This window comes from Suillus subaureus (assembly GCF_016647635.1).
Source record: "Suillus subaureus strain MN1 chromosome Unknown BJ212scaffold_1, whole genome shotgun sequence".
NCBI classification, from domain to species: Eukaryota; Fungi; Basidiomycota; class Agaricomycetes; order Boletales; family Suillaceae; genus Suillus; species Suillus subaureus.
In genome coordinates, this window is record NW_024538557.1 from 1,056,574 (window position 1) to 1,080,393 (window position 23,820).

Sequence of the window (23,820 nt, forward strand, 5' to 3'; positions counted from 1 at the left end):
GACCTTGCACCATGTCTAACACTGGAAACGAACAAGTCGTGCAGGAAGCAGAGTTTGACTTCTGGGACTTTGTCAACTGCTCCATATGTCAACTCCCGTTCACATCAAGCGATCGCGGACCACCCGTTCCATTTTGGATCACAGAATGTGGCCATGTTCTTTGCAACAATCATCTCAGTAAGATGCTTCCCCCCTGCCCTCAAATTTGGTGCATTGGAGACTCGTATTAACTTTCTAATTCATCCAATGAGAGCCAGATCAGAGCTGTGCGCGATGTAACGCCCAAAACATCCAGCTGGTTCCCCTACATCGAGATGTATGTCTACTTCTGTATAAGGACTCGGAGATACCTGGCTTACTTTTTGGGAAATGCAGCTGGAGCCCCCGATGTCAGATTGGTTTAGACCTCTCCCTTATTCACTAGATTCGATAGCAAGTGCTGTGAAAGTGAGTCTTCTTGATGTAGTTTCGCTACCATTTAGACTTCACTTCAACCTGCACCAGTTTCAACAGGACACATTCGCTGGTCTCATTCGCTACTATCGGCAAGCTTGTTCCCAGCTAAGCCAGACGTGCGAACGTATTCGAGCGGAAAGAAAGGCTCTTCGAAAGTCCGTAGACTGACAGTTTATAACACCACTAATCCTCACCTGGGAACAGAGAAGTAGACAGTTTGCGGCGAGAGGTGGAGCACCTACGCCAGTGCGCTTCTGGCTTCGACCCTGCTCATGCCCAGGAACCTTCATCCTTCTCCAATGCGAATGGCAAGCGTCCGATAATTGATGTCCACGAGTAAGTGAAAGACTGCATTTATTTGAGGTCTAACCACGCCACCAGTTTCAAGGCAAGCTCCAGCCCTAGGTCTATCGCGACCCCAATCGGGCCTAGAATCACACTGCCGCTCGGGGAGCAACCAAGTTTCACCCGTCAAGATCATGGACGAATTGCCAGCCAGGGCCGTCAACCGGAACGACCCGGCACGAGTCGTTTTGTAGAGTAAGAACATCAATAATTTTCCCATTCGTTGATTTCAGTGTTGTATATCAGACAATATGCATACAGTGGTGAACAGGGATCACGCATGCAAGCTCCTCAGCTCTCTCACGAACAATCGGTACCTACCCGGCGCCTGCGATTGGCGTCCGGGGAACAAGGTCATCATTCTATGCCACCTCCACCCCCGCCAGTGCCTGGGCCTCGGGGTCGCTTCAGACCTGCGATGGGTTCGACGGACACAAGAACCACAACGACCCCGAAACCCCAGACGGCTGGACCGCAAATGACACAACATCAGCCTCAGCAACGCTCATTCGCAGTCCCGCAGACTCCTCACCGCGCTAGTAGCACACACTTCACTGGCCAGACATCTGACCAAATGCGCTCACTCCAGTCCAACCGTTTCATGCCACCATCTTCGCACGGACCTTCAAACTCTGGTGCAGGTGCGGCAACATCTTCGAACGTTCCGGGGACCTCGTCTGGAAGACATAGGATGCCATTCGTTTCAGGGAGTACTAGTGGATTTGGGTGACCTTGACTTTGTCGTACAATCCTCTCGATCGAATATGCAATGAACCGTCTACTTGCAATTGTGTTATGGGACTCTCGATTGAGTACGTATAGGTACATGCAAGAAGACTATAAATAACCTCCCCGACTCCCAACGTTAGTGGAGGGGGGCTCTTGTCGAACGCGATATCTCCCAAAACCTCTCCAGGCTACACCTGGGTGCCTTTTGGGTTACAATTATTTGACGCCTTATCAATTATTTGTCAGAGGCTTGTGGAGTTGTTATTCTCTCGCTGAGCCCCTTTTTTCCGTCATGCATGTCTCGGTGGGCCACTCCTCTTGAGCGTTCCCATGGGGTGTTCTAGAGTTTTCGCGTTGACCTCTCTGTCGACATCTCTCTGGTACCTGGGCCTTGCTGCGGCAATCGAAAGTAAATAATTTTTTGTTCCGCCTCAGCATCAACATAAAACAGTAGCGCATGCAAACTACACACATCAGAACGATATCATAAGCTCGGTCTGCCACTTTCAATTCTTCCACATTTAACTTTCAAGTCATCCTTGGCCGCATTGGAAGAGCTGACGACCGAAGGAATGTTTATCGACGATTTTATGAGGCTTCAGCGAGGCTGGGGAGGTTACATTATTTTCCTGACTGTCATTCTGTCCTTAGCTTGCGTGTGTTCTTCTGGCCTCCAAGTCCGGCCCCATTAATATCATTTTTCGTTTGATGGTAGTTTTGGTCAGTCTGTCGAGAATTTATGTTGGCACGTACACATCTCGGGAGTATATATTATATTTGTGAGACGACGCTCGCGAGACGAGAAGGTGAATTCTTTTTCATGGACAGACTACCACATAAAAAGGAGGTTTCGGCGCAATGATTGGGGACTCCGAGGTACCTATACACTGCAAAAATGTTGTCAAGAGGTTTCGAACCAACTCCCAGTGAAACAGATTTTGGCTCTGTCGTGGTAACCACTCAGCTAAGACCGCTTAGGTGGACCTCTGAGGAAACCGACCACGAGTCGATATCAAGGGGTGTTCCGATAGAAAAAAAGCCTCCCATTCGGAAGGTTTCAGAGTCCAAGAGAAACAGATTTTGATTCTATTGTAGTAACTACTTCGCTAAGACCAGTTATGTGGACCTCTGATTCCGATAGAACAAAAGCCTTGTCATCGGCAGGTTTCGAACCTGCACAGTTCAAGAGAAACAGATTTCGACCACCTGGCTAAGACCAGTGTGAATGAACACCTGAGGAACTGCCCGTGAGTGAATGTTAGGGTGTATTCCGGAAGGGAAATGTCAGCAGGTTTGACAGATTTTGATTCTGTTACGGTAACCACCTGGCTAAGACAACTGGGTTAAGATGGATCTCTGAGGAAACCATGACTGGCGGCCCTCCATGAGCGAATCTTCAAGGTGTGTTCTGGAGCAAAAAAACAACCTGTTGTCGGCAGGTTTCGAGCCTGCGCAGTCCAGGATAAACAGATTTTGATTTTGTTGGGCCAACCACTTGGCCAAGACCAGTTAAGAGTGCCTCCGAGGAAACAATATGTCAAGGTGTGTCCTCGATAGAAAAAAACTTGTCATCGGCAGGTGTCGAACCTGCGCAGTCCAAAAGAAACAGATGTCGATTGCGCTGCGGTTACCACTTTGTCCAGGACGAAGCCGAAATCGAGCCGCCCAAGTTGAGATGAACCTCCGAAGAACTGTCCTGTCTATGAGTGGATACAATGAGGGGAAATCATTTGTCGGCAGGTTTCCAATCCACACCACCCAAGAGAGCAGATTTCTAATCTGTTCAATGGTTCCAGTTGACTATGACTAGCATGACTATTTGAGATAGACCTTGAAGGATCCATCATAGGCATGGTAAAAGGAAAAAAATAATCTCGAGCAGGTTTCGAACCCGCAACAAATTTCTAATCTGTCACGCTTACCAGTCGGTCAAGGACTCATCTTTGGGTCGAAGAACATCTTGTATTGAAGTTGGATCACATGAAATTGGCAGTCAACTAAGGTTACGTTTAATTCGATTCGGACACAAAAACATGCCCGAGCATCATTAGGTAATATTGTTTAAATTTGGTCGTGATGCTCCACTTCGAAACCGTGCAACTGCACAGCTATAATTCGAGTCCCGCAGCAACTCTGGTTTTGTTGTCTCGCACATCATCCATCCACTATGTCTCAATACAGAGACCCGTATCCTGAGCAGCAGCAAGGGGGTTATGACCAGCAGTATGGTGATGCATCATATAACCAATATGACACCAGGCAACCACACCAGGCGTATGACCAAGGAGACTTTGATCCCCATACAATGGGCGAGTACAGAGACGATCCCAATGCGAACCCACAAATTATTACCACATCATATGCTCCGGAAGTAAACCCTCATGAGCAATCGAACTTTGCGAAAGAAACTGGACGGTAAATCGCCAGCTCCTTGAGGCTCCCTGACCTATCTGACTCCATTTCACAAGCCAATCTCAGGATTTCAAGACCTGGAGACGTGAGAACACTGGTGGTCTATGGACAAGGGTGAGCAACTCAATGTCTCACTTATTTGGTGATGCGTTGGAACCTGAGCGCCGCTTGTAGGGCAGCCGAATTAGCTGCTTAGGGAGATTCTGCTGTTGCACGATAATGATTGCTGTCCTCCTCATTGTCAGCATATTGCTTGCACTGCTTATGGTGAGCCTTACAAAGGGAAATGTCTTCTATACTCAAATGTTCTTGCAGTGGGTCCGTCCTCCGGATGCTATTGTTGGTAATGTAGGGCCGTCTACCACTCAAAATGCGGTAAGGCAACCTTTCTTGGTGTTTGTATACGTTTCTCATTTCTATCAGGTTCAACTAGGCTCGGGAAGCATCACAGTTAACCTGGGCATTAATTTAACGTACGTTGACTATACACTTTGTCTGATCCATTTCATGACCGGAAATACAGTGTTGTCAACCCAAATTACTTCTCCGTGTCTTTCAAGTCCATAAATGCAAATGTAGTTTGAGCTCTTTTCACCTCATTTTATCGCTCACAATTCATCAGGCATATTACCCTATCAACAATACTCTTGTCGGAACTGGCAATGAGACTGACATCACCTTCAATTCCAACTCGCAGACCAACTTCACATTCCCATTCTCGCTGGAATTCAGTACCAACATGTCTTCGAGCACACAAATCTTGACTGATCTCGCTACAAAATGCGGTGTAGGTGGTGGAGCAGTGCAAGATATTACAATCGATCTTGATATCACGGTCCGTGCACGTACTGAAGTGTTATTTATGGAGTTCTCACTTGCGTTTCCTTTATTCAGCTTGGATTACGCGTCTTATTTTTCGTGGTTTACCCGGTGCTGAACATTCCCGCCAGTTTCGCGTGTCCGATAACTGCTTCAGACATTTCGGTATGATCAAATTTTCCTGGTGTAATTCGCGTTTGACCATGTCTTCAGAGTTTGATTCCATCCGTTACTTCATTACTGCCTTGATTCTCCTGGATGAACATGTTGCTGCGCAGCCCGCTTTTGTATATCTTCTTGGACATAGACATGCACGTAGTTACACCGATTCTGCCGCCAATCTCTATAAAGGACGGTCACTATCTTACTATTTGACGCTGGATAGGTTTCCCAGTCACGCCATGCATGTGCAGTTCCTAACTTTGGCTGCCAAAAATTCACTCGTCCCAGTGCCATCTTGTGACATCTTTACCATCAACAGACCCTCAACCATCGCTATGTCACCTCCCCTGCAGAGCGCTAACTAGTCAATGAGGCGTCGACTCAGAACCTCGCACTATCGGGAGTGGCAGCGAAAAATCTCGGCGAGTCGAAATGTCTTCCGTACTTTTTTTCGTTGGCTGGCTGTATATTGCAACATGATAAAGCTTTATGGCTTGACGGAAGTTGCATTTCTACAGCGCAGTGGTTATTTCAATGACAACAGAACCTTGGTGTTTAACCAAGCTCAAGATTTCTGGGGTCACTCAAATTTCAAGAATGCATGGGTAGCGCGCAGCCTGGCAGCGGAAGTAAGGTGCTGCCATAGATTCATCTATGATGCATGGTGCGCGTACTCTCTTAGAAGTATGTGCTCGTCCGTTCTTTTTCCCATACCCAGTCACCTGCTGCTTCGTACACCAGCATTCCGCCTTGATCCTGCCCATTCATGCACATGGATTTCCACTAGTGTGGTATCGTGTAACATTGGTACCAGCCTGTCCAGTTCATACAGAGTCCCAGCGTTTCAGCTTCATTCAGCATCGGGTTGAAGCCCTGTGAAGAAAGTGAAGTAAGTCCTAGATCACATGGTATACGGCTCTTTCGAAGTCGAACCAAGGGGTCACTTGATAAAATAGTACAGCCGCTCGACAATTTGTCCACAGCACGTCCAGATTCACAGCGAGCGACCCGTCCTTTCCCAATTACTTTTCGCTAAGCAACCTATAGAGAACCAGCTCGGTGAAATCTGCTAGCTTCCAAGAGCTTTGATACCACAGGACTTCTCGATCTCCAGCCTCCCCCGCAAAGAAAGTAGATATCACCCCACTGCCTGAGCTGCCAGTGCCACGCTACATGCAAAAAAAAATCATCTACCACGCTGGTGAATTTGTTGTCAAATCCAAGACACGAACTACTGATACTCACGCATATCCTACAGGGCAGTGTGTGCAATAAGTTTGATCCAAGCAAAGTAAAGGATATGTCTCACTTTCAGCATTACTGGTAAATATTGATGGTCAAAGCAGCAACACCGGTGAGGATAAATGAGAATTGCATCGTTTTTACAGCAGTTTGCGACACTAATGGCACTGGCGTGTTGTGGGAAAATCACGATTGAGATTTGGGACTTAGTTTTTTTTTACCATTCTGTGTTACATAATGCCGCGTCATACGGAGATCTTCATTTTGTTCTTTGGTGATTTTACGAAGCTTTTTGAGGGAAACGCCCGCACGATGGAGCTCACGGTGGATGGTGGTGTAGTGGAGTGCAATGAAGCGGTTGCATAACATGAGTCGAGTGATCTCGTCGAGAAACCAATCTGGCCGGTGGTGGACCAGTTCCACGAGGTACTGAACATCCTCAAGATTCAGCTTCCTCGGACGACCTGTGAATTCACTCCGTGGTTTGACTACATCGCCGGTGTGATGATAGAGCTTTCGGATGCGGAAGAATGTGCGTCTCGAGAAGCCGACGCAATCAAGGATTTCACGAAGACTAAGGATATCTTGCTCATACAGGCGAATGGCAGCGAGTTTGACGTCGGATGAGATCTTTCGGTTGACCATACTAGGTGTATTGTTGTCCGACGTGGTGCAATTGTTTGAATTTTTCTCTAAGTCTCAAAACGGTGAAAATTTTCAAAGTCCCAAATCCTCAATTATGATTTTCCCACAACATGCCAGTGCCATTATATACGCACACAGCTGTAAGTTGTGAGGAGGTGACATGGGATCAAATAGATTCGAAGGGGATGGTAGAAAGACGCCTGGTCTTTATGTACTGAATGTTGTTCTTCACGGTGACGTAGGAACAACCTATCCAAGCCTATCCACCATGATGTCTGCAATTCCAGTCGATTGCCACCTAATATCTACCTTGTGAAGCAAGATCCATTAGCAATTTGGAGTGGAATCATTATCGGCGAAGCAAAGTTAGTCCCAGCTCACAACACTCCTTTTTTACAGATGCCATTTGTAATGCCAGCGTATCGCGACCTATTGGTATTCTGGCGTGGAAATTCGCTGGTTATGCGCCTCTCCTGCGTACTTCAATTTCAAGAGCTAAGATAAGAATATGTGTTTAATACATGCACAAGTAACAGGAAAGGGAATAGTAAATTTTCTTATTCTTGTCCTTAGCTTGTCGGCAGCGAGGAAATCCACGGCCAAACTACCGGCAGCAATATCGATCTCATGTGAAGCCAAGAGAGGCCATTTTTGACAGTTTCCGGCTGATACCGTGATTGGATACTGCGTCACCACTAGATCCGCCTGTGATGTAAAAGTATCACTGAGGTCTCGTTACTCCCGCGAGGTTCACGTTCAATGCACCCTTCGAGTAGCTAGTCTCGCATGCGTGCCGGAATGAACCGCCTCAACACGACCTCGCGCACAGAATAATGTGCGAAGCACGCGGGCGAAGAGAGAACTTTTGGAGATACCCGTGATTCCGCAGGTATGGTGATGTATGATACGACCAGCGTCTATCAACCAGTTCAGACAGATATTAGTGACAGAGATGGGGACGGACCTTTTGAACTTGAGAATTGACCCGGTTTATTGTGCTCAGCCATGACCACGTGAATGGTTCTGCGTTCTGTAGCTTGAACGGTGAGTTTGCCTGATCTTCGGGGTCTTCATACACAGGGATGACAACAATTGCGAATCTAAGGAGATGTCAGCGGAACCGAGACAACTTTGAATGCAGAACGAAGTTCGCTGAGAGAACACTTGGGTTCAGGAGGAGAATAAAATGGAGGGTGAAGATTGAGTGAACACCACACGCACTCGGCATGCTGGAATACGGGGCCACGCTTGTACAGCAGGTAGTCGACGCAGAACTTGATGCCGCTTTTGACAACCCAACCAAGGGAGCGGTAGTGATGGTATGCGATATATGACACGAGAAAGGGATTGTCGAACCGTGGAGGTGACGGGATGTTCGGTTGTGGGACCGATGATGGTATGTAAACATTTTGGAATGTATTCCATATTTCAGCGAGGGTAAAAGACGTATTCTGGGTAAAAACAATGAAATTAACTAGCTAGTTTCGAGGAGGGAATAAGAGGGCATACGGTTTCGGGATGTAAGATTGTCAAGCAGTCAAGTGCCCAGACAAGGAAAAAGGCCTCTTGGAGCGAGAGTTGGAGATGCTCGAGGTCTTGTATAGGCTCAATCTTTTCCTCTTCGTCTGGTGCGACATCTAGAGGCGATTGTTCCGAAGGCACGGATGTAGATGCTGGTTTCCAGGTCGCAGCAGAGGGTATTATCCGTGTGCCATCCGGCGCAATACCAGGCGCGATAACACGACCTTGTTCATTGAAAACAGTCTCTGCTTCAGCTGCCGCAGCAGCAATTGCCTTTGCACGATCGAGCTTGAATTGCTTGCGCTCTGCACGGCGTTTGGCGGTGATCTCTTCGGATGTGAGTCCTATGCCAGTCGAGAGTTAAGATGTTCGGTGCAGTACAAAAGAACGACATACCCTTGCCCTTCATTTTTCTCGCATTTATTTGTCTCGCCGACCAACTGGGTTCACTCCTGGAGAGGTCTCCTTTTCCAAAGAACCCGCGCTGCCATAATAGGGTAGCGTCGCCAGAATCTGAGACCCAAGCTGAGCGGGTGAGCGGGTCGAATAGCGCGGTGCAGTGAGGATTGAGTGGCCGTGTCAGGGAGAGTCCAAGAAATTTGTATGTTAGCTCTGGAAAGATGATTGGGAGGGGATGAGCGTATACTCTAGAAGTCTCTGCGCGCCGCGAAGAAGGCTTGGAAGACGCTTTCGAACGGGAAGTTTGGTTGATCAGTGACATCACGGTGACTTGTCAAGGTTAGGGTTGTTTGCGTCTCTTGATCTTATCAACTCAAGTACCAATTTGACTCATCCAATGCCTGTGTTGCCAGTGAGCGACGAACCTTTACCAAGGCTTTATCATGCTTGAATGCTTCATTTCGTCTCGACAAGTTCTTATCCAGACTGATAATCCAGTTCATTAACTGGGGCATGTATTTTCCGGAACATCATCGACAATGCCCGCCATCTCGACGTTCGCGTATGCAGCTTTCGAGATGCTGTCATCCCACGCTCATTCTCAGTGAGCTACAACTTGCAGACGAAGTTTGACGATGATCATGACAAGTATTAAATTTCAGGGTGTCGATTCAGGCAGTTTTGCTGAAAATCGTAGGATTGATTTCACAATCACGTGACTCGACGCGCCTCGCCACAATCCAAGAGTGTAAATATCCGATGACCTGCGATTCAGTGCCTATTATTATTTTGCGCGTACACGAATTTCTTTATACGAGCTTCATCATTCTACCAGCCTTCACAACGATTTATACCTCTACCGTCCTCAATGGTGCTGCGTGCGTTACTGTCACCGGGTTCCTCGCGTTCTCGTTCTTCAAGAAAACGGTCGTGGACCACGCGACTTAGGTCATTCAGAAAGCCGAATGCGTGCTATCGTCACTATTAGTCTCGTCGCGGTAGACCTCGGCTTCTCGACGGAGATTTTCTTTCTTGCCTCCGGCAGAATCGCTCGGAAGTTACTTAGTGGCAATTTCGATCAAAAACATGCCCCCGATTCATCACCCTTCCCTGGCAACAACATTGCCGACATCTATACACATTTTGTCAAGAGCTCAGAAGCACAAGCGATTCCCAATCGAGTCCGGCGCAACGCTTGTAGCCGATGACGACGACTTCATCAACGACCTCGACAATGTGTCAGATTCCAAACAGTGGTTTGATGACGATTGCGAGGTACGAGGCTTTATGGCCTACTAAACATCTTCGTTTAATGCTTAAATCTTTAGGATCGCAACCTACTCCAAGGAACGGACATCGTCACCATCGAAAACTCCGATTATCCCTCTCGACAGTCGCAACTGGTACTCGAACCGTTCATTCTGGGGATGACGGCTGCACACCCCGACCTTCCCCTCCAAGATAGCTCAACGACAATAAAAGTGCTGTTTCTCAGCAGTACTACCCCGTCCCAGTCTATCACCCTACCGCCCAAGCCTCCAGATACGAAGCTCATCGTCAACCGGCGCCAACAGCAAGTATGACACGCCCGTCACTAAACTCAGTACGATACTCATGTTGGTTTACCCAGCACCGTGCCCATTTGCGGGCCGCACGCGCACGGACTTATATTAGTAAGTAATTTCTCGTGACTCCGCTTCACTCACCGATTTCATATACTGAGCCACCTCAAGCAACTCCGTGCCGGGATCTTCACCGATAAAGAAGTTCTTCTCGATGGCTGGGCCGATGCCATGGCAAAGCTCGGTATTACCTCCACGCTGGCACCCCCCAACTAGAATGGTACAGGCCAATCCACATTATTATTTACCAAAGACGCGCACCAGCCTCCCTCGCTGTCCCCTGTGACTTGGAGCAATCCACGAGGTTGAAGGCCACCGCTAGCCGCGCACACCATCTCAATGCGCCGCCTGGTATCTCCGCGATCTTCGACGTCAGAGGTCCCCTACGACCGAATCCTGCAACCTATCGACCTCTACGTCCCCTATGATGTGGAGCTTCACCGCTCAAGAAGTTGAAAGTCACCGCTCACTGCTCGCGATTCCGAACACACATCCAGTGTGTCTCTTCCGTTTCTCTCACCATGTAAACTGTTCTTTCGATTTATCTCTCTTTTTATCGATATGTACTTGATTGCGTTTTTCTTTTTTACTTCTGGACTTATCTCATTGGCAATGTATCCCATATGTTCGTGCATGTACGATGTCGAGTATTAGATAGTGTAGTTTCCGAATCCAATTCTCTCCTCGAGAACACGCCTGAGTTTTATCGTGTGAGGCGCAAATGAAACATGTTTTGAATTTTCGACCAGGCGTAGGAGCGCAGCGACAGGCAATCCGGATGTAGCCGAATTCCAATTTCTAACCTTGTTCCAACACATCACCCAACAGGAGTTCAAAACGCGGTACCCAACAAGAGTGCTGGAGGGCTTTACAGGATTTAGGCGGCCCTCGGTCAACAATCCCGGCTGAATTACCATGTCGCTCCACCAGCCTGAGATTACGGAGTCCCGTCCCAAACCCCTGCAAGGCCTCTTAGGAGGGATTGGCATTGCGCTGTCCGTTCATTCTCTTCTGGTGCTTAATGGATCTGTCCTCGGGGTTTCTGCCTTTGTTCACTGCTCACTTCGAGGAGATAAAGTAGCGATGGCTTCCGTCTTGGGTCTGGTTCTAGGTGGTATTGCAGTTGGTATCATCGGTGATATGGACACCCCGGCACCCCGCACGGCGTCTTTGCTTCTCCGAATGGTATTTTCTGGATTGCTCGTCGGTATTGGGACCAAGGTAATTTTAGCACTTTTTTCTCCGAGGGTGTAATCATTCATCGCCCAATTGGTCCATAGCTAGCCAATGGATGCACCTCAGGGTTCGCCTCCTCGGTATTTCTATTATGCGCATGCGTCTGATTATTTCTCAAGCCATATGATTTGCGGCTTGTCCCGATTTTCTCTTCGGTATGCTCTGAACTCGTCTCCTCAGTATTTGTGGATTCAATATATTCAAAGTTCCCTGGTGGCAACAACCACGTTCTTTGCAAGTGCTGTAGCTACAACCTACTCCGCTTACGGAAATGACGCTCTTGGAACATCTGGGTCTTTGGATTGGACCCTCGGTGATAACCAGGGACGACAGTTCCTGGGCGCAATTCTTTCCCTCGCGACCCTGTGGTTTGCGTACACGTGCTCGACTCTCAAGAATGGCACTGGCAACAGTTCAAAATTCGTGAGCTGGAAGATCCATTCTTGTGCTAATCTTGTGCCGAACACCCTCCAGTCCATTCTTCGGTATCTGGCGAGCTTGTTGACGTCATTGGCTTTCACGTTCTCCCTCCGCCTTGGCAATATGGTCGATCCACACAAAGTTCTGGCATTCTTGGCGTTACCGGTGTCCTCAGCATTCGACCCGACGCTGGCGTTCGTTGCAGGAAGCGCTCTGCCTTTGGCTACCCTGCTCTATCGGTATGCACGTGTGAAACAACCCAAGCTCGGTGGCAAATGGAACGTCCCGACCTCCACCAAAATCGACTGTAGGCTCATACTTGGTTCAGTAATATTTGGGATTGGCTGGGGGATCGCTGGTGTCTGCCGTACGTTGACCGTGGACCTTGGCAACAGTATTACCAATCTTTATTTCAGCTGGCCCTGCTCTAGTCAATTTCGGACGTTCTCTGTATGCTGGTATTGGTTTTGTGGAGTATGTGGCTTGGCTTTTGTCCATGGGTTTCGGTGGTATGCTTGTTAAGTGACGTGATCATCACAAGTCGCTTGATGCTGAAAGCTATAATCACTAGGATTTTGTCTCACATCACAGTTTTTTTTTGTCATATATTCTGTTTCCTTAATGCTAGCCTAATGCAATGCGTGTGTAACGGCGCCAAAGCCAGCCCCGATTTGCTTATGCCTGGCATATTGTGTCCATCAAATCAAACTAGTCTTTTAGTGTTCCGGAGGACGTTAACTAACTTGGGCAGCGTCCTAACCACTTTGAGATGGTTACCGCAACAGAATCGAAATCTGTTTCTCTTGGACTGCGCAGGTTCGAAACTTGCCGACGACAAGGTTTTTTTCCATAGGAACACACCTTGATACCCACTCATGGATGATTTCCTTGTAGGTGCATCTTAACTGGTCTTAACCAAGTGGCTACCACAATAGAAGCAAAATCTCTTTCTCTTGGACTGCGCAGGCTCAAAACCTCAGGCTGCCGGCAACGGGTTGCTTTTGCTATCAGAACACGCATTCAATGAAGATTCGCTCAAGTATAGTTTCCTCAAATCCTAGCGAAAGTGGTCGCAACAGCAGAATCTGAATCTGTCTCTTGGACTGTGCCAGTGCAGGTTCGAAACCTGCCGATGAAATGGTTTTTTTCTATTAGAATACACCCGAAGACTTACTCATGGATGGTTTCTTCGGAAGTCCATTTCCACTGGTCTTAGCCAGGTGGTTACCGCAATAAGGTTTTTTTCCCTATCGCAACACACCTTGACATTCACTCATAGAAAGTTCCTCGGAGGTTCATCTTCAGTAGTCCTAGCCAAGTGATTACTCGATTCAAGAACTGTTTCTCCTGGATTGTGCAGGTTCGAAACCTGCTAAACGAGAGGTTTTTTGACATTCACTTGTGGATGGTTTCCTCGGAGGTCCCCAGCCATTGTGCCGAAATCTCCTTTTTATGCGATAGTCTGTTCATGAAAAGGAATTCAAGGCCTTCACGCCTCGCGAGGGTCATCTCAGGAACATAAGATATATCCCCGAGATACGTATGTGCTAACATAGATTCTCGACAGACTAACCAAAACTGTGGGGATTTATAACCAAACGAACACAAGATATTAATGGGGCCGGACTCGGAGGCCAGAAGAGTACATGCAAGAGTGAGTCTGACAGTCAGGAAAATGATGCGACCATCCCAGCCTCACTGAAGCCTCATCATGATCGAATCGTTGATGAACACTCCTTCGGTCGTTGGCTTTTCCAATGCAACCGAGGATGACTTGAAAGCTGTATGTGGAAGAATTGAAAGTGGCAGACCGAGTCATATCGTTCTGATGCGTGTAGTTTACATGCACTCCTGTTTTATGTCGATGCCGAGGCGGAAATACTTTCGATTGCCACGGCAAGACCCGGGCACCAGACTGAGATGTCAACAGAAGCGTCAACGCGAAACTCTAGAACACCCCATAACGGAGAGCTCAAGACACCATGCAACCGAGGCATAACAAAAAAAGGGGGCTCGGTGAGAAAATGACAACCTAACAAGCCTCTAACAAACAAGGTTTCAAATGATTGCAACTGAAGAGGCCCGAACATAGTTGCAGCTGGCAGAGGTTTTGGGAGACGGGAAACCAGTTCGTGTTCGACAAGAGCCCTCCTAACGTTGCAAGCTCGTCATCTCAAGACGAATAATGTATATCATACACACCAACTACAATAGAGTAAATAATAACAAGCCAGGTCAAAGTAGTGTCTGTATAAGATCACACAATGGAATGAAACAAACATGGTTCATAACATCTGGTGTGCACATTCCTTCCTGCAAGGACAAAAGGCTCACGCAGGTGCAGGGATTACTGAAGGTCCCGCAGTAGGCGTTGCAGACTTGGAAGGACCCTTACTTCTTCCCCACTTCACATGAACTCGTTCGTCCATCCATGTCTAGGCCATTCGCCCAAGCTTCTGCTGCCCTCTCAGCAGAATCACGATCTTTGAAGTTGATGAATGCACATCTAAAATAGGTCTTGGCTTTGGAACACCACTGAAAGGCAGACATTCTAACGCACCGGGATTTTGCGACGTGGACGACTGACCGCAACTGTGACGAAGATATTTGAGGTAATGAATTGATGACATGAGTCCGTATGCTAAGTTCCGTTGCAGAGGCTGGGAGAGAGGAAAGGAACAGAGAGGTCTGTTGTGCCAGACCGTCAACCACTGCGCTAGAGAGGAGGGAAATCTCACTTACGATATTCTCGTCTTCTGGTGGCTTCAAACCTTGCGCCTCCGAATGATTGGCCAATATTTTTCGTGCAACTGGATCATTGTTACCATGATATCTATCCTGAATATTTTGGTGGGAAAGTGCGTTCTCAACAGGTTTTTCATGTCTGGCAAAGCAAGCCTTATCAGGAATTGAAGCGGGAGAGTCATTGTATGTGAGCTCACCGAAATGGGCACTCGTCTCCTCTGTTACACTCTCCTTTTACGAAGAAGGAACAGATGTGTGGGCGGTTGCGCTTGTAATATGGGTTTGTCCGAGCTAGCTGCTTCAGCATTTCCTTCCCAGCAGATGTAGCCCGCGTCCCAACTTGCATCAGGGATTGATTCCCATCCTCCATCTGAATATGACTTGACAAAACGTACGCGAGCCGATGCTGGATATCAACGCACCTTATTCTCCATGTTCTGCGCATAGTACTCCCGGTTGATGTCACTGGTTGGTGCTTCATTCTGAATGGCAAGGGCAGTGTCTCGAACTTGGGTCGGTAGTCCGTACTCAAGATCAAGAAGGCACGTCTGGCAGACATTTTTCACTTTGGCACACGTCTGACATATCACAGTGGTTTTGTACCGTGCGCCGGAGCCTGGATTCCATCGGAAAACTGTGAACGGGCGAGCACATGTGCCACATGAGCGACCAAACTCTTGTTTCGACTAGCCATCAAGCTAGGCAGTCAGTATGTTGTATTGGTCATAGAACCCAAGACTGACCATTCGGATGAACGGGTTAGGTCCCAGACCTGCTCAAGCGCGTTAGCTTCTGGTCTAATCACGTTTGATAAATAAACCCACATGTTTCACAAAGAATGGGAAATTCACTTTGCTCCCAACCAGCCTTGTTGATATCGGCCTTGGGCATCTTAATGGGAGTGTTAGGATATAAGCAACGACGTCGATGAAGTTCACTCGAAGACCAATGATGTTACGTAATCACAGTTGTCAGCACATCGCAATGTTGGCGCAATGGATATTGTTTTCTTTCGCAACTATCTGTCTACGGCGCAGAATCACAAGCCTGACCTGGAGGTAGGATCACTCGTGAACAAAGTGTGATGATGCTTGCATTTGAATGTCTACTATTACATTGTGGATAACCATGCAGAAATGTAAGATGCTATACCTTCACATGCCTTTGTAAGTGACGATGAGTGACAAGCTGAAAGGCAGAGTCGAAGCAGTGACCACAACTTCTCCACCATCAGGGACAAGATCTGAGACTTTCTTCTCTAAGTTCGGGCGCGTAGCTTTTTCCAGCTGGGTGGCTGTTGGAAATAAATTGGCTTTCCCGGTGTTGCGAGAGAGGGTTTCTTAATCTGACTACGCCAGGATGAGCCATGGATGTCAATGGGGAATGAATACATACATGTACTGCTTTTCGGTCAACATTTCAATGAGCTGCTCAACAGTCCAATCTCGACTTATGGATATCTCCAGGGCTTCACCTCCGCAAACAGGGCAATGATCGCGCTTTTCATGCTCAAAGGTGTATGAATATACTCCTTCGGTCCCAATAAGCATGAAGTAGTTGTTTAGATAAGCCGCTGAACTTGTTGCAATCTTGAAAGCCTCATTACAACATGAAGCTGCGAACGCTCTCATCAGACAGATCAAGTATGGGCGGGGGCTGACATACCAGCAATGATAGGCATTAGTGGAAGCGATTGCAGGGATGACATTCTTGACAACACCCTGCGTAAGTGACCAAGTCACGCCTTCAATCTTGAATTCCTTTGCACGAGCAGCAGCAATAGAATATAGCCATCCGATGTGCTCAGGATCATCAGTGTCGAGCTTCTTATCTACTTTTATGTGAAATAGAAGAAAAATGAGACGTGCAGCGAGACTGACCTCCATGCACACGAGGCCATTCGAGCACAGAGGCCCATTCTATACAGTGCTCAGGGAGACGGGGTGTGTTCGCGATGGTGCAGATGGGGAATGTAGTTGGTTTGTTCAGCATATCAAGGGAACACTCATAGCATGATGATACAGTCGGAAGTATGACTCGAGCTTGCCCCTTAAAACCTTCTCACAGCTATTGAGGTCGCGCAGAAGGTAAAAGAGACTTACTTACCTTCGGTACCACCGTCTATGAGGGGCTTTAAACTCTCAGGATTCTCAGGGTCCACTAGGTTAACAAGAGTAGCATTTATCCACCGACGCGCTTCCACAGAATCTAGACCACAGATGACGAGGTTAAACTGCGAATAATAATCGTCGTCCTTGTCTTGTATTTTGCCATAATACCTGCACGCCTCGCATATCAGAGATTGTGCGCCACGTGCGCAAGAAATTGCCAACTTACGGAGTGACCTTGACTCCTGGCACTCGTTTCATCACATACTCTGCAGCAACGATAGCCTTCGGTCTCCCAACGTCCGCGGGTCTTAAGGAAATTGATCCCTAGGTCGGTACACACATGCCATCTCATAAATGTGACATACCTGAAGAGAAATTGACGATTAAGATTGCTAATGTCGATGGTGTCCATGTCGATGAGATGGATGTCCTTGAACCCAGTCAGAGCAAGATTGGCGAGTATCTCGCATCCTAAACCACCTGCGCCGATGACGAGAATCTTGCACTTGTTCCGCAAAAAGTCCTTCACCTTTAGAGCATCTTTTAAATATGAGTTGTCTTAAGACTGTGGGACACTCACCTCATCCCCAGCCAGGAATGATGGATCAGTTCGAGGGCCAGGTCTGTCAAGGATCTGGTCAACATGGTAATACCGGTCTTGCCAGTCGCTTGAAGTCGCTGCACAGTTCACATGTATTTCCGTAGCCATTGAGAAGAGTGGAAGGAAGAATCGAATTGTGTTTGACCTGCTAGTGGCTGCCAACGAGGCGCCCACTAGGATCAATATTTCCTTACGTAATGAAAAAGTCTCTTCGAAGTCTACATCCATGGAGTCAAGATCATTGGTGAACTTCAGTGGACACCAATATTTGCGACAACGTCTAGTGCTCTCCATTCTCACCGGAAAGAATGTTCGAATTGATAAAATTCGCTCCCAGGATAAGGATCCTGGTCTGAGAGGTGTGTTTAGTTCTTTGCAGCCTGGTATTTCTTGACGAGTAGTGCCATCACTCAGACTACGAGGTTAGCCTCCTGCGGCTGCTGGAAAAAGTCACTAACGGGTCCGTAATTGAAATTTCAGTGACCGGTACGATCTACTTTACTGTCCATTACGCTGGAACTCACTCATATGCCCTCAAGGTACCGCTGTGCTTCTCAAACCAGGAGTCGTGTCCGGTGGTCCCATTATTCATGATTGTCCACTGTCACGTTCAATAGGTTATTTCTTGGAGCCGCTGATAATGATTGCGCCCTTCTCAAAGAAGCCGTTTCAGCTGACCCTGCGAGGCATAACAACAGATGAAAATGATCTTTCTGTGAGTAAGATCCCGTCGGATTAAAATACATCCTAACGGTGTTAGGTTGACCTCATCCGTACTGTCACACTACCTCATCTCCAACTTTTCGGTATCTCTGATGGATTGGAGCTTCGGGTGAGCGGGTTGTTCAATCTATGAAATTGCACCTTCATATGTCTGTACAGATAAAGAGACGTGGTGCTCCTCCAGAAGGTGGAGGGGAAGTACAGTTCCTCTGTCCTATTGTTAAAGAAGTAAAAACTCTGAACTTTGTTGATCCTGGCAAGATCAAACGAATCCGAGGCATTGCGTGCGTTCATCTTGCCTTTTCATGAAGGGCATACCACACTGAAGTATTTTCCCAGGCATGCCGTCCGTGTAAACCCGCAGTTCTCTAATCGCATGATCGACGCATCACGTTCGGTTCTCAACCGCTTCATCCCCGACATCTACCTGTACTCCGACGTTTATAAAGGAGATGAGAGCGGAAAGTATGTGGGCTAATTGAATATACTTCTGCTCTACTAATCGTGCATGAAGGTCACCGGGATATGCCCTGAGCTTACTCGCGGAATCCACTACATCTGCCATACATTGTTCTGAAGCTGTATCCACACCAGGTGAAACACCCGAAGATATAGCTCTGTTAGCAACTAGGGCCCTTTTGTCGGAGATTAGACATGGAGGATGTGTTGATAGAAAACATCAATCTCTAGTCCTGTTGATGATGGTACTAGGTAGTGAAGATATCGGTCAATGTAGGATGGAAGAGCCCTCCGTTAGAACGTGCGCGACATTTAACTCTCCTGCTTCTATCGCTCACATCATGACAGCATTCAATTTCTCCGTGATATCAAGATCTTCTTCGGCTCCGTCTTCAACATCACACCCATAGATCCCACAGATTCCTCCAACACCGAATTGCTCTACTCCTGTCTTGGGACTGGCTACGTGAATGTGAACCGGTCACTAGCGTAGCAAGCTGTCCAGCAAAAGTATATGTATTCATGCTTTATAATACCACGCAATGAATTCGCAAGCTAGATTGATCGATCACCATTCACAATACTCTGTCAAAATGTCCACACCAAACTTCAAACAAAATCATTGTCGAGAATTTCGCCTGGGATTCCTTCGTGATAGAAAAGCAAACATAAACACTTTACCAAGATTATCAAAGGACGCCGTGCAATGGATGCATGTGGCAGACGCATATCAACGATAAATAATGGACACTCTTCCGAAATCTCCATCTTCATCGCCTTTTCCACCTCCAATAGTTACTAGCCATTGACGTAATTGAGGCCATCCAACCTCGAAGCGCGTACAAAGTTCGTCTGTATGATGATCTCCATCGAGAAGTGGAGACAGTTCAGGGGGTGGAGGAGCATTCATTGGACCCGAAGAACTTTGTGAATTTAGGGCGCGAGTGCGAGAAGTAGAAGGGGACCGTGATGGCCGTGGTCTTGCAGGAAGTGCGTTCTGCGATTCCGATGAATGACGGTGCGCAATGCTTTGACTCCCGGCAACACTAGATGGTGGTGGTACATGACTTGTGGGCTGTTGATAAGTTGAATGTCTTCGGGTATCAGACATGACACGGCTACGGCGCTCATGATTGCGCTCAGGGCCCTCTGGGGAAAGAGGAGGTTGCCGCATGATAGGGCTGGGTCCAGCCCGCGGGAGTGTTTTGAAACGTAGCTGCTCGAGAACTTTCTCCGCTGCACTCGTTCGTTGTTGGGCTCGTGTGACCTCCATCTGGTTTATGGGAGAACCAAGCATAGGTGCAACACCAAACGCATCGGGACGACCACTAAATCGGGGAGTCTCCCCAATTGGAGCCGAAGAACTTGTAGGACTTGCGTTCGACGGGGAAGAAGAGAGGCTTTGCCTTCTTCTGCGAGTCGGTGACGGTACATCCGCAGGGAGTAAAATTGGCCAACGATGCACCCGTCGTAGAAATCCCTGGATGGACTTCAAATTCAAGAACATAGAACAATTGCTGGGAAATACCTTGATCACCCCGAAACTCGTGAAACGTCGAACGTCAATGCCAAGTTCAGAGACATTGTAGGTCTCCATCCAATCCAGTACCGTTTTCCCCGACTTAAGCCGCGAATATAAGCGCAGAAGTTTTGGCCAATCTGGTACTACTCTTCCTGTTCCACAAGTGAGTCAGGCATTCTCGTAGAAGGGATGTACGAACCAGGCGCGTGCTTCGTGACATATAGCCCACATTCGTCCTTGACATGGCACTCGTCTGCAAGCCATTGCACATTCTTACGAAGAGTGTACATGTTAGAGTATTGGAAGATGTCGACGGTCATGATGACTTGATAGTAACTGCGAGATCTGATGAGGATAGGATTGAAAGTCAGGGTGAAATATCTTACAGCAAGTGAGATATTGCTTGGCGGGTAAGCTCGATATCACAGTCGGATAGGTGTGCAATGCGACTGACGTGATTCACACCATCAATATGTCTGCACACCTTGATGCATAGCTGTCAGGACAGTCGATCTACAAATAATTCGGCCTACCTTGCTCATCGTTAGATCCCAATTATCTTCTATGCGCTTGGACAAGTTGATAAGAGCCAGAGGCACCTGCCAATCTTTTACTGGGGGTGGATTAGGATAAAAGGGAAAGATCTTCAGCTCTATTGAGTTGAAGGCATCAATTGGAATCGATGTTTCAGAATAAGAGTTCAGATCCTCGTATAGTTGCTCGAGGACAGCATGCATGGCTGGCGATGATTTTGAACAGGAGAGAAAACATGACTCTTCCTACAATTTCATAAACACGGGATTTTCTCGTGTAGGGTAAAGAGCTAACCTCAGCAGGCCGTCAGTACACGGCTGACTTTGCGAACTACTGGTTCATAGCAACTTAAATCTGCAGACCGCTCGAAGACAAAGCAGACATTGTACTGGAAGTAGTTCCGCTGGTAATTGCCAGGAAGCAAAACAGGAAAGCCCATGATACGGTATTTGCGGGTAGCGCAGATAACCAGCCGCCCACAAAGCTCTCCAGGAGGTATCACATACTTTGAGATGTCGTCGAAATTGAACAGAACACGACTAGAGGAAGAAGAGCGTTGATGAGGCGAAGGGACGTTGAGCGAACTCGCACGTCGACCACCATGAGAATTAACAGAAGGACTTGACCTTCGCGAAGGCCTTACTTCCGGTTCCAAAATGGCAGCGGCTATTGACGGTGAAGGGGAAGAGGTCACTGAATGGTTAGAGTTTTGATTTGCTGTCGATCCTGTGATGAGACCTTCTGGAACCTGATACACAATTTTTGGTCCCTTCTGTAAATCGAATACAGCGTAGAACACGCTTTGTATTCTGGGAAGAAACGTATCTCCTTCTGAAGGCATATAGGTCAGTGATAAAGCGAATATGGCGGTGGCTGTGAATTCGCGACTTGACTTAAATTAATATCAATACACTCGACCGTGACCAGACTCGTCGGACCACGTCTGCATATCAGGGGAAAACCACAGTATTTACTAGTCATACTCGTGTCCGCCTTGAGAGTTATCTTAGTCGTGCTCCTGGCGTTTGACTTCCACGACAAACATACAGTCTACTTTGATCATGGCTTCCCCAATTCCTGCTGGGTTTCGTGCCTTGCCACTGTCAGCCATACAGCTCTCTTTAGCAGCTGTTTTGAAATGCGGCCAGTCATTTCGTTGGACATGTTACCCCCTAACCTCGTCCCCTGGTACAGAATCATCTCCTACTCACGAGTACCGTCTGTGCCTAAGGGACCGTGTAGTATGCTTAAGACAGTCTTCCGACTATCTTTTCTATCGCTCTGTTTTTCCGGGAGAGCGTCTCTCTGCAGAACGGGAGAGAGTTGGCGATGAAGAAACGTTGATTTGGCTCAAGGACTATTTTCAGCTCGACGTCGACTTGGTAAAACTTTACGACCAGTGGAGTGACCGAGATCAAGTCTTCAATAAACTTAAATCTCGCTTTTCTGGAATCCGGATGTTGAGACAAGATCCTTGGGAGAACCTGGTATCGTGCGTAGCCTACTTCTGCACTGGCCTGGAGGCTTGACAAAGTTTTCGTCATGCCAGTTTCATTTGCTCTTCTAATAATAACATACCCCGGATCACCAAGATGGTGCACGCTCTTTGCAAACAGTACTCTCCTTCCCTGATTTCCTTGCCACCTCCCGAGCTCAGTGAAAGTGACTCCCAAGGTCATGCGGCGTATCACCCCTTTCCCCCGCCCTCTCTCCTTACCGCTCCTGGAGTCAAGTCCACTCTTCGGGGTTTGGGCTTTGGCTACCGTGCTGATTATATTCAGCGCACTGCGAAAATGCTCGTGGACACTCACGGTTCTTCGGTGTCCAACTCGGAGTCACGAGAGAACTGCGAGGAGTGGTTGACCGGATTGAGAGACATGAGCACCGAAGCTGCTCGTGAAGAACTTCTAAAGTTCGTCGGCGTAGGACGCAAGGTAGCAGACTGTATTCTTCTCATGAGCTTGGACAAAGTCAGTCGATCTCAGTTACGCTTGCATCTAATCCTGAATCTATACTGTCCTAGAAAGAAGTAATTCCAGTGGATACTCACGTTTACCAGATTGCCATCAAGCATTACGGGCTGCGTGCCGTAGGCGGCTCCAAAGGAAAAGGTGTCATGACCCCTCGAATCTATGATGAGGTGGCCACTAAGCTTGCCGACATTTGGGGTGAATATGCCGGTTGGGCCCACTCTGCACGTATCTATTCGAAGTTGCCTTTCTTTTTCACGTTGTTCATTCTCCTTTCCTTAGGTGCTTTTCACCGCGGATCTGAAAGCATTCTCTTCGTTCGGCATCGAACCACGGACGCCTGCTACATCTATCGTGGATGTGGGTACCTCGTCGTTGGCATCGTCGTCGTCATCCAAACGAAAACATAGCGAAACTCGAAACGAAGTTGAGATGCAGAGAAAACTCAAGTTGATGGGTGTTGCTGTAGCCGCTGTAGCCGCTATAGTGCTACTGTCATTGCTGCCACACATGATGACCCGAGTTGGCTCGAGGATGACTCGGATGACCTGAGTTCGGTTGAGGAGGAAGATACAAGTTCACCCACCAGCAGGCAAGTGAAGAGAAGGAGACGGAGTTTTGATCAATAGATGTTTTCTAAATCTGAGATGGCACTCATGAGTGATATATATTGGATCTATGCTCCTGTGGGGTTCATATTGCTCTCTTAGTAGCGTTGACCGTCCTAATGGCATCTATTCAAGTTACAGTAAGCTATACTGCGTTAGTGTGCACTAGGTCTGGATGCCAACCACGCCACCTGACCTATTCACATCTGTCTGTTTCTTGTGAAGAGTCTCATTGCATGGCGCGATAGGCACGTATATAGTACAATGTCCAGACTCCAATGTATACATGCAAACACTAAACGAAGCTGAGCACGAGATGTTGGAGAGGTCTGACACCCACTACACCATACAAATAAGATGCGTGCGTTCATAATCCTATCCGAAGTACTCTTCGCATTACCGAATCGCCATCGTTCTTCCTGAATAATGGCAGAACGGGCACTGTCTAAAAAGCTGCGGTGAAGGGTCAACCAAAAATTGTTCGAGGAATTTATACCATCAGTTTGTTTGTACTTGTGTACCCCAGGTATACTTACCTC

At 47.6% G+C, this 23,820-nt stretch overlaps 10 protein-coding genes across 10 annotated transcripts; 6 read left to right on the plus strand and 4 right to left on the minus strand.

Annotated features, from left to right (window-relative positions):
- The first annotated feature begins 293 nt into the window (after positions 1–293).
- On the plus strand, positions 294–1,615 carry BJ212DRAFT_1310428 (uncharacterized protein). Its single transcript, XM_041333979.1, has 6 exons — positions 294–316; positions 376–447; positions 505–611; positions 661–792; positions 838–996; positions 1,048–1,615. Exons 2-6 carry the CDS (start codon positions 388–390, stop codon positions 1,529–1,531), a joined length of 942 nt encoding a protein of 313 aa, XP_041199966.1. The 5' UTR covers positions 294–316; positions 376–387; the 3' UTR covers positions 1,532–1,615.
- Positions 1,616–3,697: 2,082 nt separating this feature from the next.
- BJ212DRAFT_1443274 (uncharacterized protein) lies at positions 3,698–5,010 on the plus strand (the record flags this gene model as incomplete). Its single annotated transcript, XM_041337799.1, has 9 exons — positions 3,698–3,945; positions 3,999–4,056; positions 4,117–4,209; positions 4,258–4,317; positions 4,366–4,415; positions 4,466–4,517; positions 4,565–4,777; positions 4,837–4,926; positions 4,975–5,010. 9 exons carry the CDS (start codon positions 3,698–3,700, stop codon positions 5,008–5,010), a joined length of 900 nt encoding a protein of 299 aa, XP_041199967.1.
- A 2,240-nt stretch (positions 5,011–7,250) lies between these two features.
- BJ212DRAFT_1310446 (uncharacterized protein) lies at positions 7,251–9,084 on the minus strand. Its single transcript, XM_041333980.1, is given in 6 exon segments — positions 7,251–7,494; positions 7,509–7,727; positions 7,775–7,910; positions 8,032–8,261; positions 8,320–8,675; positions 8,728–9,084. 5 exon segments carry the CDS (start codon positions 9,050–9,052, stop codon positions 7,587–7,589), a joined length of 1,188 nt encoding a protein of 395 aa, XP_041199968.1. The 5' UTR covers positions 9,053–9,084; the 3' UTR covers positions 7,251–7,494; positions 7,509–7,586.
- A 732-nt stretch (positions 9,085–9,816) lies between these two features.
- Positions 9,817–10,313, plus strand: BJ212DRAFT_1294475 (uncharacterized protein; the record flags this gene model as incomplete). The annotated part of the gene is made up of 2 exons (XM_041332208.1): positions 9,817–10,005; positions 10,059–10,313. 2 exons carry the CDS (start codon positions 9,817–9,819, stop codon positions 10,311–10,313), a joined length of 444 nt encoding a protein of 147 aa, XP_041199969.1.
- Positions 10,314–11,128: 815 nt separating this feature from the next.
- On the plus strand, positions 11,129–12,658 carry BJ212DRAFT_32153 (uncharacterized protein). Its single transcript, XM_041342918.1, has 5 exons — positions 11,129–11,573; positions 11,633–11,655; positions 11,708–11,743; positions 11,795–12,375; positions 12,425–12,658. Exons 1-5 carry the CDS (start codon positions 11,268–11,270, stop codon positions 12,532–12,534), a joined length of 1,056 nt encoding a protein of 351 aa, XP_041199970.1. The 5' UTR covers positions 11,129–11,267; the 3' UTR covers positions 12,535–12,658.
- A 1,741-nt stretch (positions 12,659–14,399) lies between these two features.
- On the minus strand, positions 14,400–15,644 carry BJ212DRAFT_1474304 (uncharacterized protein; the record flags this gene model as incomplete). Its single annotated transcript, XM_041339071.1, has 7 exons — positions 14,400–14,514; positions 14,569–14,696; positions 14,751–14,892; positions 14,951–15,123; positions 15,176–15,439; positions 15,497–15,525; positions 15,578–15,644. 7 exons carry the CDS (start codon positions 15,642–15,644, stop codon positions 14,400–14,402), a joined length of 918 nt encoding a protein of 305 aa, XP_041199971.1.
- Positions 15,645–15,829: 185 nt separating this feature from the next.
- Positions 15,830–17,643, minus strand: BJ212DRAFT_1310462 (uncharacterized protein). Its single transcript, XM_041333981.1, has 8 exons — positions 17,445–17,643; positions 17,230–17,393; positions 17,091–17,171; positions 16,860–17,032; positions 16,634–16,810; positions 16,415–16,584; positions 16,145–16,351; positions 15,830–16,039 (listed from the first exon to the last, which is right to left on the minus strand). Exons 1-8 carry the CDS (start codon positions 17,571–17,573, stop codon positions 15,908–15,910), a joined length of 1,233 nt encoding a protein of 410 aa, XP_041199972.1. The 5' UTR covers positions 17,574–17,643; the 3' UTR covers positions 15,830–15,907.
- A 48-nt stretch (positions 17,644–17,691) lies between these two features.
- BJ212DRAFT_1258205 (18S rRNA biogenesis protein) lies at positions 17,692–19,140 on the plus strand (the record flags this gene model as incomplete). Its single annotated transcript, XM_041329923.1, has 8 exons — positions 17,692–17,824; positions 17,880–17,951; positions 18,005–18,180; positions 18,226–18,297; positions 18,348–18,472; positions 18,528–18,653; positions 18,703–18,948; positions 18,996–19,140. 8 exons carry the CDS (start codon positions 17,692–17,694, stop codon positions 19,138–19,140), a joined length of 1,095 nt encoding a protein of 364 aa, XP_041199973.1.
- Positions 19,141–19,377: 237 nt separating this feature from the next.
- Positions 19,378–21,544, minus strand: BJ212DRAFT_1443280 (nitrogen permease regulator 2-domain-containing protein; the record flags this gene model as incomplete). Its single annotated transcript, XM_041337800.1, has 6 exons — positions 19,378–20,127; positions 20,176–20,321; positions 20,369–20,505; positions 20,556–20,653; positions 20,703–20,948; positions 21,017–21,544. 6 exons carry the CDS (start codon positions 21,542–21,544, stop codon positions 19,378–19,380), a joined length of 1,905 nt encoding a protein of 634 aa, XP_041199974.1.
- A 50-nt stretch (positions 21,545–21,594) lies between these two features.
- BJ212DRAFT_1310474 (DNA glycosylase) lies at positions 21,595–23,732 on the plus strand. The gene is made up of 4 exons (XM_041333982.1): positions 21,595–22,195; positions 22,253–22,673; positions 22,727–22,898; positions 23,136–23,732. Exons 1-4 carry the CDS (start codon positions 21,765–21,767, stop codon positions 23,300–23,302), a joined length of 1,191 nt encoding a protein of 396 aa, XP_041199975.1. The 5' UTR covers positions 21,595–21,764; the 3' UTR covers positions 23,303–23,732.
- The last annotated feature ends 88 nt before the right edge of the window (positions 23,733–23,820 follow it).

Bases quoted from the DNA above. Each gene is read 5' to 3' on its own strand.
- BJ212DRAFT_1310474 (XM_041333982.1), top strand. From the start codon at position 21,765: ATGGCTTCCCCAATTCCTGCTGGGTTTCGTGCCTTGCCACTGTCAGCC. The intron at 22,674-22,726 runs GTCAGTCGATCT...ATACTGTCCTAG, and splicing joins TTCTCATGAGCTTGGACAAA to AAAGAAGTAATTCCAGTGGA. The intron at 22,899-23,135 runs CACGTATCTATT...TTGATGGGTGTT, and splicing joins TGCCGGTTGGGCCCACTCTG to GCTGTAGCCGCTGTAGCCGC.
- BJ212DRAFT_32153 (XM_041342918.1), top strand. From the start codon at position 11,268: ATGTCGCTCCACCAGCCTGAGATTACGGAGTCCCGTCCCAAACCCCTG. The intron at 11,574-11,632 runs GTAATTTTAGCA...ATTGGTCCATAG, and splicing joins TCGTCGGTATTGGGACCAAG to CTAGCCAATGGATGCACCTC. The intron at 11,744-11,794 runs GTATGCTCTGAA...ATATATTCAAAG, and splicing joins TTGTCCCGATTTTCTCTTCG to TTCCCTGGTGGCAACAACCA.
- BJ212DRAFT_1310462 (XM_041333981.1), bottom strand. From the start codon at position 17,573: ATGGCTACGGAAATACATGTGAACTGTGCAGCGACTTCAAGCGACTGG. The intron at 17,172-17,229 runs GTATGTCACATT...AATTTCCTTAAG, and splicing joins AATCGTCAATTTCTCTTCAG to ACCCGCGGACGTTGGGAGAC. The intron at 17,033-17,090 runs GTAAGTTGGCAA...CGAGGCGTGCAG, and splicing joins CCAGGAGTCAAGGTCACTCC to GTATTATGGCAAAATACAAG.
- BJ212DRAFT_1310446 (XM_041333980.1), bottom strand. From the start codon at position 9,052: ATGTCACTGATCAACCAAACTTCCCGTTCGAAAGCGTCTTCCAAGCCT. The intron at 8,676-8,727 runs GTATGTCGTTCT...CGACTGGCATAG, and splicing joins GAGAAAAATGAAGGGCAAGG to GACTCACATCCGAAGAGATC. The intron at 7,911-8,031 runs GTGCGTGTGGTG...ACATCTCCTTAG, and splicing joins CCCGTATTCCAGCATGCCGA to ATTCGCAATTGTTGTCATCC.
- BJ212DRAFT_1310428 (XM_041333979.1), top strand. From the start codon at position 388: ATGTCAGATTGGTTTAGACCTCTCCCTTATTCACTAGATTCGATAGCA. The intron at 612-660 runs GTCCGTAGACTG...ACCTGGGAACAG, and splicing joins GAAAGAAAGGCTCTTCGAAA to AGAAGTAGACAGTTTGCGGC. The intron at 793-837 runs GTAAGTGAAAGA...CCACGCCACCAG, and splicing joins CCGATAATTGATGTCCACGA to TTTCAAGGCAAGCTCCAGCC.